Source organism: Morone saxatilis, unplaced genomic scaffold, assembly GCF_004916995.1.
Source record: "Morone saxatilis isolate NCDOM2014 unplaced genomic scaffold, NCSU_SB_2.0 Contig5, whole genome shotgun sequence".
NCBI lineage: Eukaryota > Metazoa > Chordata > Actinopteri > Moronidae > Morone > Morone saxatilis.
Genome location: NW_023340095.1, coordinates 12,451,400 through 12,469,694, shown reverse-complemented (window position 1 = coordinate 12,469,694; position 18,295 = coordinate 12,451,400). Strand labels below are relative to the sequence as shown.

Genomic DNA, 18,295 nt, shown 5'->3' with positions numbered 1-18,295 from the left:
GTGTGTGTGTGTGTGAATCACAGTTAGACAGGCATAGATTGAGTGAGTCAGAGGGCACGTCCCACCACAGGCTCACAAACCCTGCTAGAGATGATCTTCCTGGTTGTCCATTCATGTAAGCCAGGCCACGACTGCAGGCAATAAACAACGAATAGCTCCCAGTCAAGCTTATTCCACTTCACTTTTTTCCACAAGACAAAAAAAATAAATAAACCCCCACGATCACAGTTCTGCTGTACAAAAATCTTCATCGCGCACGCAGAAAAACGACAACTTTCTATTTTGGGCTCTGTGCCGAGAGGTAAGTTATATGATTACAGTGACAACAGGGTGTTACACACAAATGTGCAGGAAAAAATGGGCACATACTTTGCCCAGCGGATTTCTTTTTAGTACAATACGTGAGTCACCGGGCAATTTAGCATTCTATAAATGTCACTGTACATAAATGGTTCATAAAAGCTTTAACAGTGCCATAATATGAGAGATACAACACAAATCAGTGGGCTCTTAGCGCAGAACGGAAGAAACACACTACCTGTTCTTTGACGGAGGCCAGGATGTTGTTGGCCGTGTTGTCAGCCTCCATGTTGCGGCCAGTTGAACTGTCGCGGATGGTCAGCAGAAGCCCCTCCTCCGTCACTGGGCTCTGCTCAGGAGCTGGCATTCCTCCTGTGTGGACAAACACACACACACACACACACACACACACACAGAACATGATCTGGTCACCACAGGCACTCTTCTGAAGAAAAAAAACAACACAATCTTGTACACACATACCAGACTGTGTGCATGCGTGTGCAAACACACTCTTTGAGGCAACCACTCCCCGATACACACAGGCGAATGATGAGGACCGACTATCAATGGTCACACGCCACCACCAGAAATACACATACGCACACCCACACATGCCATATGGCTCAAAGAGAAAAAGACTGTCAATGTTTCACGTCTGTGACAGTGCAAATCAATGCCATATGGCCCTGAGACAACAAGTTAAATAATGATTTGTGTATGTAATACAGTCACATTAAAAAATACAACACAAACAGAACAACAGCCAGCAGCTCTAACGAAGGCGCGATTTAAATTCAAACCCTAACAATGCAAAAGCTGCCCTAAAATACCAAGCATGTGTGTGCTCTGGATAATACTATACATATTTGTATACGATGCAGTGGAAAGGTTGAAGGAGATGAGCGAGGGCAGGCCTTTGGAAAAAAAAAAAAAAATGAAACAAAAAAACAAGTCAGCAGCCCGACGGAAGAGATAAGGTGTTCCTGTCTCCTTCGCTCTCTCTGGCCTCTTGTCTAGGATTGAAATGAGAAAGTAGAACGAATAGTTATGGTCTCATTATATCCGTTGACAGGGAGGGTGTCAAGGGAACGCTGCTCAAGGTGGATCCATATTTACTAGAAGGTGCCTGTTGAGCCAGACAGGGCAGCTAAAGGCTGAGATGGCTGCCTTGCAGCTCAGGGCTGCTGCAGCAGACAAAAGCAAGGGGTCTAATAACACAGGAGGTATGTGACTTTAGGGAAACAGGGATTTTACTATGACTTTTACTGCCTTAGAGATCCACTGCCGCTGTCATCCCCAAGATACGAACATAAAGACATATTCCACCCATTGGTTTCTACACATATATTGTGACCTCCGTGATTTACTTTACTAAAGACCGAACACTGTAGATGTGATGCATATTGTGGTGTGACAGCTTCACGTGTGAATATGTAGAAGAATATTAGTCGCTAAAGCCACCATGAAATAACCACATGGTAATTTACTAAATAGCCCCGCCGCTAGCAACTGAATACTCTCTCCATTTAAGTGCCTATTGTAGTATTCTTAATCCATAATGGCAGCCTGAGGGTGACTGGAAGACCTCATATACAGTAGCTCTACTGAATGAGTCAATTTTGTGCCGACAGACATCATTTTAAAGGGTTAAAGGCTCGCATACTGTCATGAAAAAAGCACTCACTGACTTGAATCTGCCTGCAAACACACGCACGCACGCACGCACGCACGCACAGATGACTAAGGAATCATTTAGCTCAGGGTGACAGCCAGTTTGTGTGAGCTGGTTGAGTTGTTTACAGTGAGAACATAAAAGATTCCAGCCAGGGATGAGGCAGTTGGGGAGGAGGGGGCACGAAGTACGTGGGAGGTCCCCCAGACATTTGGACGAAATGTGACCCTGGGGTATTCTCGGAGTCTGTCACCAAGGCAGCGTGAGCATTTCAAGGTGTCTGAGCTGAAGCGAGCCATGTGCCAGCCCTGGTGTTAAATGACAGAAGAGGTTTTTGCTACTACCAAAGTATGTTAGTCTGCTCAGGATATTCCATGTATTCCCCCGTCAGTCTCCCAAATTCCTGTCCTGCTCATTCATAGTGTTGCAACATACCGCACTGACTCCCACCCACCTCCACTGCAGCTTTAAAATCAAGGACATGGCACTTGATTCCCAGAAAACACAGAAACGGGAAACGGGAGAAGCTGTTTGAATTTGACAGAGCTCCTCCTCCTCCCTGACTTCTGCACAAACACAGAGGAGAACAGCACAGACAGGACTGACTGAGTGCATTTTCTAAAACTGACACAAGTTGCCAACCCGGTCGGGGTGGACAAAATCCTTTCTGCTTTCTCTCAGTATCTTCTCACAAAAGGACAATGAGAAGTGTGCAGCTATGGAAGCCAGGAACTGTTACAGCAATTGTTATTTAAGTAACCATAGATTAAGTATAAATAGGCCTTATCATGCCATGTCTGTACCCATTCACTATTTGATAAAACACACAAATGACTAGCCTATCACAAGAAAAAGAACTTTACACTTTGACCACTATCTGTTTATATAATTTATCCAATGAATATTTATCAGCAGTCTAAACTTGTCTGAACTGTAGGAAAGTGCACACTAAGCAGACTGAAGGAAGTAAAACCGCAGAAAAAATAACATACAAAAAGGAAGGCAATCGCTATTGAAGGCCATTAAGCAAAAGAAAAACTGTGATCTGTATCTGTTCCTACCTCTGAAATTCCCCATTATTTCTGGTCCAGACTGAATGCACTCGCCTTAGCCGGGAGTTCTTAGCAGCTTTCAGGTTAGGAGTGAAGACAACGATGCTGCTGCCAACCTACAGTCCTATACACACACGGCTGACTGGTTCTTCAACATTTCTCTTTGCGTTTCCCTTGAAATGCTGAGGGGAAAAAAATAACCTTGCTGAACTTTCTGGCGGTTAAAAACATATGGTTACGTCCGGCCCTTAGACAGTCTGAAAAGCGAGCAAAAGGATGAAAAGTAGGTGAGAAGCTGAGGAGCCGAGCCTAGTCTGTGCAGCTTTCAGGGCTGTCATTAGGTTAATACCCAGGGACCGTACTGCATAGTTCCCACAGAGCAAAAATGACCTCATTCTGGTTTAAACAAAGACGCAAACCAGCGTCTAATTATTACCATTTTGGTTATTTCCCTTGACTAAGCAGAAAATAAACACTGTGTGTACGACAGCATGACAACATCTTTGTACACAGCTAATGCCAGAACAAATATCAAGATCATTTTAAAGAGTATTGCTTTCGGTGATGGATTTGTCCGACTGTTTAACATGGAATAATGAGCATGTCTTTTACCAGACACACTTTCTAGTCGGAGCTAAAGCTCCTCTTTAAAGTATCATAATCCTGAATGTCTCCAAGTCTGCCAAGAAAAAGTCTTAGTCTGACCCCACCCTGACTCGTTGGATCATGTGATCTGATCTACTGACCTCAGACTCCGGCCACTCCTCAGAGCTTCTTACACAACCCCTCTTTCCGTGACTCTCCTTCTCCCAGTAAAATGTAGTTTATGGAGGGAAGGAAAAGGAAAAGGAAGCAATAGTCAAAGTGTATAAGTGTTTTAAAACATGACCAGTCAAACCTTAATGTAAGCAGAGCATGTTTTTGAAGAGAATTTCAAACTCTGGCTTCTTCGATCGATTTCATCTACAGACATGAATTTGTAAGTTCTCTGATTCCTCTTAAAGCCACCTGTGCCTTGTGTCACCTCCCCCAAGGAGCACTGCAGTAGCAAATATAATATCTGCCGTCACACAGGCTACGTTTACATGCACCGCAGTAACACAATTATTATAACTCCTGTGCTTACAAGCAGCTGGTCAGTAAGCACATTTCTCCTTGGGCATATTATGAGTCAAGACTGCATATTTAAGTGTTTTGGTGATTTATAATTCTGAACCCAAAAGATTTGTTTTCTTTTTTAGTCAGAGCATTTGGATTGACGGTGCAATTAGAGGTCAGGCTGTGTTCATGTGAGTTTTACAAATATTCTGCACATAAACAGTTAAAAACCATTAATACTTATTCATTTCCATTTCTGTTTTAGCCTGACCTTCGATGTGATTATTTTGGATTCAAGGACGCACCATCATGAGTAGTGATCTAACCTTTCATGCCACTGCACTGCTGCCACAGCGAGTAAACCTGTCTGATTCTGAAGTCTGTCATGTCATGTCTGCTTATTAAAAAAAAAAAAAAACTGGTTAATACCTGGGAAATTAGGATTCTCCAGCGAAAATCTAACCGTGTCTTCTCTTAATCCCTCATTGCTTACATGACATTTAAGAAATCAGGCAACTGCAGGAATCTGACAGTAATCAGTTGACTTAAGTGAAAGTAAATGCAGTGACTGATGCATTCTTTTATTTCTCAATTTTACTTCAAGAAGATATAAACTGCTGCCACCTGAGTGCATGCAGTGTTCCTGTAAATCAAAAGATCCATTGTCTGCCAGTCAGCAGGCAGGAAGATTTGTCTTTGGGAGGGCTAATGACACCAGGTCACAGACATTCAACGCAGACAAATGGAGATGTGCAGAGAAATAATTATACATTAGCCTGAATTTCAATTGCAGGGAGTCTTGGCAAAATAGCAGTTCAAACTCTGATTGCTCCGACTTGCTGAGCTAAAAAGGGCCGGGAAATCTACAGCACAAACACAGCAGAGAGCTCTCCAACAGCACAACAACCTACAAAAGGCTACTGCACCTCTTTTTGGAGACAAAAGAAGTGATAAGTAACAATCAATTACCTCTCTTCTTAAAACACACATATACACATACAGAACCAAACCTGGCAATCTATGAAACTCGCAAAATACCCACTTGTAAGAGCTACACTGTGTGCAGTGAGCCAAGGATGTCTGAAACAACCATGAAGTGGTCAAAGTATGGCTGCACAATTAATTAAAATATCATTGAAACTGCAATATGGCCAAGTGCAATATTTATTTTTTTGATAAAAGGTATAATATGTGACAAAACTGCATTATAACGAAGAAGAGGAGGGCAAACATGAACAGCATGAAGATGCGCAGGTATTCATCCAAACCAAAAGACCAAATTAGATGTTCACTGATTAACTTCAAGTTGTGCAGGAGGGGGCTGATCAGTGAAATCATCTGGTGTATTTTTAATGAAAACTCACGTGCTCTCGGGGCCCCTGTGGCACATGGTTGCTTATAACTTATCTAGAGTGGCTCAGCAGCATTATGTAGCATGTGAAATCTTTGTGAGGAGAAATACAGCCACCGCTAATCTCTCAGCAGCTGCAAAAATGTCCCCAAAAGACACACACTACTTAATTGCTTTTTTCGAACAGTTTATTGACTTCCCTGAATAAAACTAACATTTGTGGTCAAGTATAATTTATCAGAATTCACCAAGATGAGCAATAATATATTTCAGCCTCAATAAATCCCCAGAATGATGACAAAAGTAGGGAAACAGCTCAGAAAGCATTCACAACAGCAGCATTATGTTTTTTACAGCAAGTCACTGAATTCTGAAACAATTTCTGAAATCCCCTACTGCACACACTATTAAGCTAAACACGTGGTTAGAAAGTGCTGACTGTTAGGAGGCTCTGACAAAGTAATTGCTCTGAGCAGATTTGAGAATGTGGGCAACACAAATATACCGATGGTCCTATACATACAGCACGTCACTGATTAACCTTAACCTCAGACAGTGCATTGCTAAGTGTCCGCATGTGACCTCCCAGTACTGTAGGTGCCACTCGTTGGAAAATTCTTTAGAGGAGGATGACAAATTCTCCGCGCACGATGGACTTGCCAGTAGCAAAACACAAGAAGTTATTATTAGATCCCTAGATGTTTCATTTTCTGCTGCTCTCAACTGCTTAAAAACTGCTTTGCTCATATTGACACACCCAACAGCGAAGGAATGTCTGCTTTTCCAGAGCAGAAACGGTCTCACATGCACTCACTCTATCAATCATTACCCTGAATCAACTACAAAGAACAAGAGCCTCCTTTCAATAGACACATACCTTTTCTTCTGTTGATATAGGATTAAACGTGGTGTCAGTGTGTATGGAGTGGAGACAATAGCCCGACAGCATCTCCTCCACCTTCTCGACAAAGTGCAGATGCAAAGTAAATCATTCAGAAGCTGCACCCATGCCTACCTCACACCTTGAACCTCACCCCGATAAATGTTGCAATAACCCGAGGCCTATCTGAGCATGTGTATCCACAGGGCAGGGCTTGCCTCTGATACGGGCAGGAAACACAGTCATTTTACAACACACAAACGCAATGACACACGGCGTACGTATTACTCCCCGAGCTGCACTTTATCTTGCAAGATATGTTTACTCAAAAAGGACATGGGGAAGATGACTGCAGACCAAATAATCCATGTTTGCACTGTGCAGCAGTAAAAAAAAAAAACACAAGACTAACTTTCCGTGAACAACTTCCTATAACAATCATTCACCCTGTACAACATTTCCTCACAACACTACCTCAACTAATGGGGAGCAGAGATGCTCAACTGAAGTCTCATCAGCTGTTTCCAACATGTCACAACCACTAATATGTTGTGACAGAACAGGACATAAATTATTCTGATTGCATGTAAATCCCTTAAATAGAATCAGAGTTTCTGCTAGACAGACTCGCTTCATCCTGTCACACACTGTAAGACGAATGCGTTTAACACCCTAATGCCTTCCTGCATACAATTACAATGTAAACACAACAAGCAGCAGTGCCTCCCAAGAAGGAATTATAGCATAATGCGCTATACATCTCTAGAGAAGTCCAATAAACTCTGTGTAACAGATGTGGCACAATACAAGGATTTTATGCACTAGGCTAACTCACAAAGTTGAATTAAAGAATTTGATCGTGGCTTGGGACGTTCATAATTGAACTTTATTTAACAGTTCAGTTAAAAATGCGTTTAATCAATGCTGCAGTGTTATCAACCCTACACACTGTGTTTGCTGTGTCAAACATTTCCAAACTGCTGAGCATATCAGATGGTTATCAAATGATCATGTTTAGATTTGAGGACTCAAAAAGGTTTGACAGAAATACCGAGATAATCCGAATGGGAAAAATTGAAAAGGGAAATTAGCATAACAAATGCTCGGCTATTGGCAGTGTCCTGACTCTCTCAATGTAAGGTGAATAACTGAGCTCACTCAGCACCTTTTATTAAGACTGATTGCAGCAAGAGATGAACTGCCCCCAGAAAAATAATCAATCTCAAAGCTATGAGTTGTATAAATTTAGCTTAGCTGACTGCATCTTCATAAAAAGGACAATTTTGTAGATTTGTTGTGATGAATTGGGAAATAAAAGAATGATGGCTTCCACATTTACTGTCATACATACACCTTGCTTTGACATATTAATATACACTTCATGTGCATGAGTGTGTGAGAAATAGATTATAAATATGACCCCCTATCTATTTCAGTTTTGTTCATGTCTAGTTGTGTTATCATGTTGGCTAGAAGCTCTTATTCCATGGTTTTTATATGAGTCCCAAAGATGGTGAACATATTTCAGCTATATAATTGTATTTCCCTACGTTCAAAGCATGTAAAACAGCTGGAAATGCTAAAACTTCTTTAATTCCTTAGTTTATGAGTATGTACACAGGCATGAAATTAATGGACACAAAGGGGAAGTGAACATGGAGGGAAAAAAAAGTCTTATTTTGGCACACCTAAAGCTTGAAGTGAAGCTTGACATGACTTCCTGTATGTACATTCTACATCCAACATTTGGGTATATTGATATACCATTACAAGGTAAACACTGAAGAAGCAAGAGAAAATGTGTTGCCTCGTCTGGTCAAGGTATGTAAGGTGTGTTCTGAATTCTCTGACAAACATGAACTATTAAATAAAGAAGATTTAATGCAAGAACACCTAAATTTACCTTCCCTACATAAAATATATATATTATAATTTAAAGTATAAATCAACAGTTCCTCAGAAAGCTCAAGTCTTAATATTAAATTACAATGACAGCAATACATACGGAACCCCGATCAAATTCCTGTCTCAGCCGATCACTCATGCTACTTCAAATCATGGCCATATGAGACACGTTGCTTTAAGACAACACCAACCTCACAAGCCCTTGAACATCCCTGTCAGCATGCTGTCTGTTGAAATGCATCTCATTTAAAACAAAACCAAACACCTGCAATATGACGAAGAGAAGCAATCACTGTAGCTGTTCTGCACACCTTCATATTAAAATGTGATTGATAACAGATTGACAGTCACATTCACAGAGTCTTAATCACCCTAGATTGTTACGTTCAGTTCGATTAAGAATGATTTGAAGGAGGTGCGAAATGCATCTCTGAAAGTGACCAGAGCTAGATTCTCTTTATTTTATATTGGCACAAACCTACTCTTCTTTTTATTTAATTGACAAGCTCCAGGCTCTACATGGGTACAGATACACTCTTGGTCCTCTAGCTTCCAATCTTAGTAAAAATGTTCTTCAGTGTATTGAACTGGCTGTTGTAAACAACAAGAGCTAAATATTGAGATTGAAAGACTGAATTCATCTGTGCCGTAACACTGACAAACTTCTGAACTTTGGTGAACTCTAAAAAATAAAAAACAAGAAAGGGAACTCTGGTTTCCTGTCTTGTATTTTAAGTATTATGAAACCAGCTTAAAGAGGGAGATGGATAAGATGAAGCCTGGCCATGCACTTAGTGACATCTGATTTGCATTGGCACAGCCTACTCAATGTGCTTCGGAGTGGACGGGCAGGGGTCATACACCAATGTGGTGCTCTCCATTCAAATTTGAGTGCAGCTACTGATAACTGATACTGATAACTGCATGAAGAAACTTTTTACCAGAAATATAGTGACACCAGATCATCACTAAGTTATGGTGCTATTAATATACATGGTAAGTACTGTTAGGTAATAAGTTAAAACTTTCCAATTGGCCACCATCAGCCCAACAAACGGTGATTGCCCATGCATTAGCACGTGTGCTAGCATCAATGGCCGAGCTCCCTCTCACTCCTCTCTCGCTTCATGTCTCTCCTGTCCTGGCCTGTCCCCTCCATGTCATCAACTCTTCAAAATAAACCACTAATTCACAGTGCTGCTGTATGTCTGTGGCTGAGCACTGGCTCTTGTTTTTCCAATGGCAGACCATTAAAGAAAAAAAGAAAAAAATACAAAAATATATATTCGTCTAATCACCCGACCCTAGTTTCGAGTACTTTATGGCACTAGAATGTCCCACAACTACCACTATAGAATGTATGGTATGGAATATACGTTATTAAAAATACTGTGGTCATTTTGGCTGATTTCTGATTTAGCTTTCATTTCATTGTGTTTCCATCAGTACTGTGTACTGTAAATGTGATCAGGGTCCAAAATGAACACCTGCCAAGCACCAAATGCTGGCAATTTTTGGGTTCATCTGCCAGATGGTCGGTAAATAATTTCAAGTCACAACATAATTGCCGTTGGGTTTTTTTGTGTACTGGCTGAGACTTGTGTGACCTTCATTTTCCACCGTACCCATCGTGACGTCAGCAAATCAAATAAAGCAACTTACTACTATTTGCACGTTTTACACAATGTCTACGTTTTTGAAGAAGCATCTGTGTTACAAGAAAATACGAAGACGATGAGAAAAGTCAGGAGGAGGTCAGTGTATTTGCGGCTGAATGATGCAGGAACCCCGGGATCCTGGCTAAAATATGAAGCTCAAAACCATGATGCAGTTTTATGGCCAGTAAAAAAGAAATTTTTTTGGCTCGTACATTTTCTCAGTTTACCTGCTATTGGCAGATGAGACACAAAGTAAATTTGGGATCCTGAATGTGATGCACAGTAACTAAAATTAAAAATCACTTTTATTAGTGCCTGTACTGATTGGTTGCTAGATGCTACAATAATCGTTTGCAATCATTATATTTGTTGGCAAACTATCTTTCCTTTACTCAAGCAGGCAGATCCTTGACATTTCCCTTAAGTCAGTGCATCTGAGAATACCTCACACCACCTGTCCAACAATTCTGGTCTACATGTTAGTGGGGTATGTGATTATAATCCAATACACCCCCCCCCCCTTTTTGTCAACTGTCAATCAAGAATTGCATAGTAATTGCATTGGAGTGTAGGTTATTTCAGTCAACTTAAAGGTTTAAATTGACTGAAATAACCTACACTACAACATGGTATTTGCCACTTCTTTTAGCCTCCACTATTCTGGCCTGCAGGTTGGAAAGTGATCTCTCAAAGTCCTGGGAAAGGGAAAACCTCATCTATAATTCTGTCCCTTCCGCAGGTGGCCTAGCATTGGCCTAATCTGAGCTCCTCTTTAACATCAACTTCACATTAACATTTGCTTTCATCTGGAAGTGAAGAATGAAGCCAAAATAAATAAAAATGTGAATAAATAAAAGGATGAATGGATTTATTCTGCACACTGATTATTTTGCAATTACCTTCTGGTGGGAATTTAAATGTGAGATGTTCCAGAGATGAAAAATAACAGAAAGAGAGGGAATTGAACAAAACCAGCTGCAACTTTTATGGTTACTGCAAACTATTTTTTGCAATCAAAAGCCAACATGCTACTGTTGAACTGGATCTTGTACTTCATGTACTAGTTATTATAGTTTTTAAAATGCTCAATGAGCCAATGCTAACCATAACAGATGACAACATATGCATCTTGATAAAGACTTTACTAGAACATTAGACTGTTTAAATACTTTTTTATTTAATTTATTTATCCTATTTTATTTCATCATGTAAATACCCGAGTGCCTTAATTGTTGATTGTTGATTGTTGTTTATTTTATGTCTTGTTGACTGTTTATTTATGTCTGCTAAATTGGTTGTTGTTTATTTTATGTCTTTTTCTATTATATAGAAAATAATTTTTTTTTTGCTTGTTTGGCACCGTGGGTCCGAGAGGACTGAAATTTCATCCATGCTGTATGTCGTGCATGTATAGCATACTTAACAATAAAGTTGACTTGACTTGACTTACTCCACTTAATAGTGACTATTTGAGCAGTTAGACAAAACAGTCAAATTGCCAAGGACCGTACTCACAACATACTAGGACAACACAACTGATGACTGATAAAAAACCTTGAAGAACCAAAGTAATACCAAAGTAATAACTGGAATGTGTAAAATCAATTCCTGTACATGCATTGGACCACGAAGCAGAAGGAATGAAGTTACTTAAGTAAATGCCAGTTCAGCCAACCAGCACCAGCTGGCCTTTAAAAAACAAATGATTCAGTTCAGGTGAGTGTACACATTTTATTGGATATTCAAACTTTTTTAATTTATTGGCATAGTTTAAGAAGAATTCCTGGGAGTCTTACACGGACTGACAAAAGGCGAATATCTGCGACTGCAATGTCACTGCGTACGGAAGGAATGTACGGTTCCTGTTAGATGGCACCGTATGGATAATCTATCAAAAGGAATTTAATTGAAAAAATAAATCACACCCCACAAGTTGGTAAAATAAATCCCCCTTTAGTTGTACTGTGTAATGATTCATAGAGGATGTGTATGACTTTGCAGTTCTGCAGAGGGACGTATGGTTTTATTTGAGGCATTGCTTAGAATTTATATCCTTGGGGTGCTAGAGACTACAAGTGTGGGTGCCGTCATGTTCACCCATCCCATGGAGATACCTCTGCAAAGCTTTTCTTACATTCAATGGATGACATAACAGCATTTCTTATTGCTGTAGGCACAAAACAGTGAAACTCTTCCACTACGCCAGGAAGGTTTTTCAGCATTTCTGGGTTTAATTCGGCTACAATGGGAAATCTTAAATGATGTGTGAGCACCTGGGAGTGAATGTCCAACCAAACATAAGAGGGCTTGGCATCTTTCATGGTTACTGGTGCATGCAGAGGAGAGTGCACTTTGGGTGCCAGAGAAACAGTTCTTCTTGAGACAAAAACAAGCCCTTTAACAGGTTGGATGGGCATGTAAGCTAGTAGCGTAGAAGTCATAGTTTCTCTGAAATATCATCACTTGACACAGGCATTTTAAAGAAAGTGTTGGTTATTCTGGGCTATGTCCCCCCTTCATGGGTAGATCTGCTAACTAAGCTTTGCTCTAGAGAGTAAGGAAAAAATCTAAAAGAATCACCTTACTCTTTTAAGTTGTATCAATCTGTGCACCAATGCCTTAAGGCTACAGGTTTCAGCTAAGTTACTGTGACAAAGAAAGAAAGAAAGAAAAAAAGTCTAAGCTTTGATATCACACGGCCCAAACCTGCCTCACAACTTCACAACCAAACGCAAAAAGCATAGGATTTATAAAATGCCATTTCAAATGTCATGTGCTTGAACTGTATTTGTTCATTTCCAATGTCAACACCTCCCTTTTCAGAGTCAATTTTACTTTGTGGCAGTCTTTTAAATGCCTTGACATTTAAGAAGTGAATCCTCTGCTTCTTGGCATAGTTTTATGGAAACAGGTGAGGCAGACAAATCCTGCAGATTGTTTCAGTTTTCGGTTCAGTCTGGGAACAGGCATAACCCTCACGGTCATGTAACCTGACATTGGGGAGATGCCTTCACCTTCTGACTAAATCCAGCCATCACGTGCACTCACATACCACTTTGGGGTGATACCTGATCCCACAAACAAGCCATTTGCGTTTTAAAAAAAAGTTTAAACCAAGAAGCACACAGCCTACGTTTGTGTTTGTAGCTTATATACTGAAACAATAAGTCAATTACAGAAAATAAATCAACACGTTTGAGAATCAGCTAATTGTTTTAGTTATCAATCAAGCAGAAAATGCAGTGAAACATTCACTGGTACGAGTTTGTCTAGCGAGAGGTTCTGTTGGTTGTTTACATCATTGTAATAGACAAGATGATAATCCTGACAAAACAGTATCATTACCTTGGGAAATTATGTTGGCCACTTTGTTGGAAACTACTTTCTGACATTTCATAGACTAAAAAAAAATAATGTGTAGTTGCTGCAGTAGAAACACCTAGTAGAGCTCTCATTTGAAAGAAAAGCTTAGTATGTAGGTCTGTTGAATTACTTATGTACAGTATGGCATCTGGCTTAACAAAAAAAAAAAATCACTATTCAGCATTAAGCATCATTCTAGGTCATGGCATGTTTTTAGGACTGTAGAGGCAACTGTAGTGTTTTTATTTGTTATGTGACACACTCCACCTGGATGGACTCCTGTACCACTCCTCCCTTTGCCATCGGTAAAGAGAGCGCTTTCGCCTGGGGTGAGAATGTGAGTAGCACTTTGAAATATTCAACAAGGTATTATGTGCCCTGTTGAGGTAATTTTGAAGCCAGATAGGCTTAGATAGATGGGATTGTTTCAGCAATGAGCTAGTAGGAAGACTCTGGTAGTAAAGCTGCATGTGGAGCAGACAACAGTGGAAAAGCCCTGTCCCTTCACTGCTGCTGTCCACATAGCAGAAACTGACGAGGGGGCGTCTTTCAGACTCAGCACGTCAGGCCTATGGAGGGCTATTTTACCGGACAAAAATCTATTGTGCACCTAATCTCTAAAAGCGCTGACATGCTTTGCGTTCTGTATTATCTTTAGCTATCCGGCCTCCAACCAAAGCATGAAATCTGGGGTTCTTTCAGGAATATATCTACATATCCAGTTAGGTCAACAATTAGCCAGCAGCCGCACATGCCAAGGCTTATCCACAGGAGCCATTGCAGGGCTGAATGCACTCTATACATGCATTACGGTTCATTAATGAGTTTGATTTTTACATATGATGGGAAACCACGTCTAACATAAGATGTGCTACACTGCAAATTCATTACGCTTGGAACCCTCCTGCATACTAATATTGTGTTGAATCTTCACAATACATGAAGAACGAATCATCTTTTAATCAGTGGTCTGCTCGTTGCTTTACAACTTCACAATGGAAAATCCCTACTCTACTACGTGTGGTTTGTTCTCAAGGGAGGCGGTAGAGCAAGATAAACTCTCTTTACACCACACCATACAAATGTGGAATGGAAAGAAGCTATGTGGGGTTGGATTGTATGAAAAAAGATATTCCACGGCAAAGGATGAATAAATGCTTTTCTTTGGTAGATTGCGACTGTGACATATTTTCATCCCACAGTGGAGCCACACCACAGTAGCTGAGAACCCCCCCAAACATATCTGTTGAATATCTCACACACTTTTGAAAAAGTCTGCATCATAGTGCAAACTCTCAAATTATCTAGCAGAACATTAATCATAACTTCTGCTCACATCTGTGTGTCTATAAATCCTGCGTTTATGTTATAAATACATCAATATGATAAAAGATACGTTTATGTGTTTGTAACCGAGTAACACACTCAGTTAAAGCTCTACTTTTAACAACACTTACTTATTGAATTGTGCACAAGGGATGCTGGCCTTCTCTTGACTGACTGAGGGAAGATACCTAAACACACACATGCGTATAAGTACACACAAGGCAGATAACCATGTTGTTTCCATGTGACGAAGACTGGAAAATACTTTATTTTCTTAAGAATGAGGGGGAAAAATACTTTTTTTGATCACAGCAGAAAAAAAACTAATCTGACATGTCACATTGGGGTGAAAGCTTAAGCCTTGATGTTGGGCCAGAATTAGGGGTTGAAAAAAACATACAAGGAGGGGAGGCCCGCCAAAGGCGCTAAACTATTCAACTGTTGTCAGTTCCCATTAAAAAGAACTCACCATGACGAGTGGGTCAAACAATCACACCAACACACAAAAGGGTCTCCTGCAAGCACATTTGTGGTTTTGTTGAGGCACAAGGTTGTTCTCCGTGCAAGTGATACTTAGTAGTACCAAGTTTCACAAACATGCATCACCATCTCATACAACAAGAATGATAAACAACCTGCAGCATGACAAATGAAACTGACAACCGGTTGGCTCAACGTCTGACCTGCTAAAACCTCTCTCCGAGTGCCAAACACAGCGTTGCTGCTCAGAGTACAAGCAGAAACTACTAAAAAACAAAAGCAGAGGGAGAGTTGGACTCTTTCAACCACCATCCCGCTGTTCTTTCTATTCCACAGCAAACCACCCTCAATGGCTGTCAGCTGTGTGGCAGTGTGTGTCTTGTGCGGTAATGGGAATCACGAGGGGAGTAACCTAGAGATTCCTCTTGAGTGTGTGTGTGTGTGTGTGTGAGATTGAGCAAGTGTGAGAGAGAGTTCACATATGATCTCATATATACTTCCACTGCTGGTTGAAAATGTTGTAATTGCATTGCTCTGTGGTCACATTAGTGATGCAGGCAAATGACCTTTCCACACATGGCAACAGGAGATTCTTGTAACACTGCTCCCAGCATCTTTCTGTGTGACAAAAGGAGTACGAGACTCGACCTTTGGTGAAATATCCATCAAAGCGAAAAATGAATCTCTGCATCGGTTTTAGCCGGGCTTAAACGTAACACACAGGGATCAAATTCTCTATTCCCATCACGATGTCACTCAAACTGGGATTTTACTGACAGTTCATAGTGACATACTGAGTACTGGGTTATTAGAAATATGAGTTAAAAGACTGAACAAAGGGCTTTAGGCTGCATGTGAGGTACATACACTACCGTGCATTTAAAATCAGACCCACTAAAACCAAAGTGGGACATGGTAATGTGCTATCTAAGGGCATAAATCCTGAATGAGTGACAAAGGATTTGAGACAACTACCTCAGCTACTTAACCAAGAATGCTGCACTTAAATGCAGTAGGGCAGCTCATTTGACCGGTGCAATAAAGGTGAGTTCATCTCGTCCTGAAAAAGCTTCTCGCACAGTGCAAAGCAGCAAACGAGGCTCGCGTCAAAAGAAACGCCCCTTGCTTAACTTAAAATACAGATTAGGGTAATTAAATATGGCGTAGTTTGAACGTAGCGAGTGGACGGTGGGGGGAAAAAAGGTAAGCTTATCTTGTGGGGGCAGAGAGAGTCTGGATCTCCCCGCCCCTCGGCGACCTCGCATTCCAGAGATTCCCACACTCTTTAAGCTCACCTGGCTTTTCATTCACCGCTCAGCAAACACGCTTTCAAGGGCATTGTATGAGAAAAGTGAGGGGTTTTGTGTGTGTGAGTGTGTGTGAAAAAAAAACTAACGCCGAAACATGTATGCATCCTACAGCCAGCTAAGTTTCCATCCCTGTGGTTACACAGCCACGGCATCGAAGGTCTCTCATGAAAAGGTGTGCGTTTTGTTGGCGGTGAGTCGGTCACAAGAACCAGATTAGGGTAGTATTAGATTCTCTCCTGCTGTGAAGAAGACTAAAGAAGTTTTGTCTTGTGCGATAAAAACAAAAGAGAACAAATAGTTTCTCTAAACTCTCACATTCACCACTTTCTGAGTTCAAGTAGCAGTCCCATACTCTTCTCCTGCCTCGCGCTAAAATGGGTTTATATATATACCCCCCCCAACGTTTTCTCCCAATTATTCCGCAGTTAGCGAAGGAGCGAGAGAGAGAAAAAGAAAAGCAATTAAATACCTTAGGGAGGACTGTTTTGTTGCGCTGGCTGAGCTTTGGCTCGGGATCTACATTGGAACATGTAAGTTCACCGGTTAAAGTCCTGTCGTTTTCAGTAGTCCCATGCATGTGGAAGAGTGAAACGCGCCTCCATAAGAGCTCCAGTCGTGGAGAAGAAGAGGAAGAGGAGGAAGAAGACAACCCCTCCGCTGGCTCCCTGCTCTCCACCAGTACAGGCAGCAGTCCCAGGCAATGCGAGCGTGCATGACGTCAGTGGGAATGTGGGGAAGCAGTGCGCACTCCTGATTGGTTGCCGCGGGAGCAGGGGGCGTTCCCGAGGAGGTTCGCGTCGTGGAATCAACCAATGGCAGGAGAGACGGTAGTTTCCTTGGTTACAAATTTTGTCAACCCCACACAGTGTGCAGAGTGGGATAGCACAAGGTAAGCGAGGGTTCAGCTCATTTTTACTCACATAGACGCTTTATACTGCGTGTGTGTTGTGTTTTAGTTATTTTATGAGGCTCTGCAAAGAGTACCAGTGTTACTGTTCACACTGTTGTCATGTTTTAATTGGTTTTTGACATCAGTGTGGACCTAGCAAGCTAGTTTCACTGACAACATAATGCAACAAGTGTGACACCTTCCCAGCTCACCTGTTTGTTGTAAGATTATAGTAAGTTAAACACTATAGTAGGGCTGCAACTAACTATTCTATGTCCCGTTATCGATTATTTCCTCTATTAAATGAGAAAAAAGTGCCCAACACTATTTCTGGTGATTGAATTGAGCTTGATTTGTCTGAACCACAGTTGAATATCTATAGGCTTTCCAGTTTACTATTATAGAGGACCAGCAAATATATTCACACTTGAAAACCTGAAAGCAAGGAATTTTTGCCTAATCAATTAATTGGCCAATAGTTTCAGCTTTAAAAGGTGTATTCAAATGTTCAATACTAACGTTACATGTCCCCTTCAAGTATGGACAATCAACAGCTAATGTTACGCTGCTATTATGTCCTGAATCTTAACCTTACCTTGCCGTTTGGTGTTAATCTAATACAAAATGATAATCTTGCTCTGCGTTTCAAAAGTTAAGCATATGTCTTCTGGAGATGTGAGTAAAATATATCAGTTATCTTCATTAACAGAGAGTCAGTATTCATTTCACACATATCCTTTCCTGCATACTTCACACCAGCCCTTTACACATTGTACTGTACATGTTAATTGACACAATGTTTTTATGCTTAATAGAGTTTTTTTCTAGTAAACTCGTGCAGAGCTTGGAAGCAAAGTTTGTTTTTTTATTGGGCTTTATTGCTTCTGGCTTGGAATCTCTTGATAATCATTCGAATGACCCCCCAGGTGAAGTCGCCTTTTTTTTTTTATCAAGCTTTGCACAACATTTGTCATAAGTAGTGATAAAATGTCTGTATTTTGCAGGCAT

At 40.8% G+C, this 18,295-nt stretch overlaps 1 protein-coding gene across 1 annotated transcript in view; it reads right to left on the bottom strand.

Moving 5' to 3' along the window:
- Nucleotides 1-3,245, bottom strand: part of pkp4 (plakophilin 4) — a gene marked incomplete in the record, with an annotated part of 59,694 nt that extends 56,449 nt beyond the window's left edge. Inside the window, 2 exon segments of the mRNA XM_035676994.1 lie at nucleotides 539-672; nucleotides 3,037-3,245. Of these exon segments, the coding sequence (XP_035532887.1) occupies nucleotides 539-672; nucleotides 3,037-3,052 (150 nt within the window).
- Nucleotides 3,246-18,295: the final 15,050 nt, after the last annotated feature.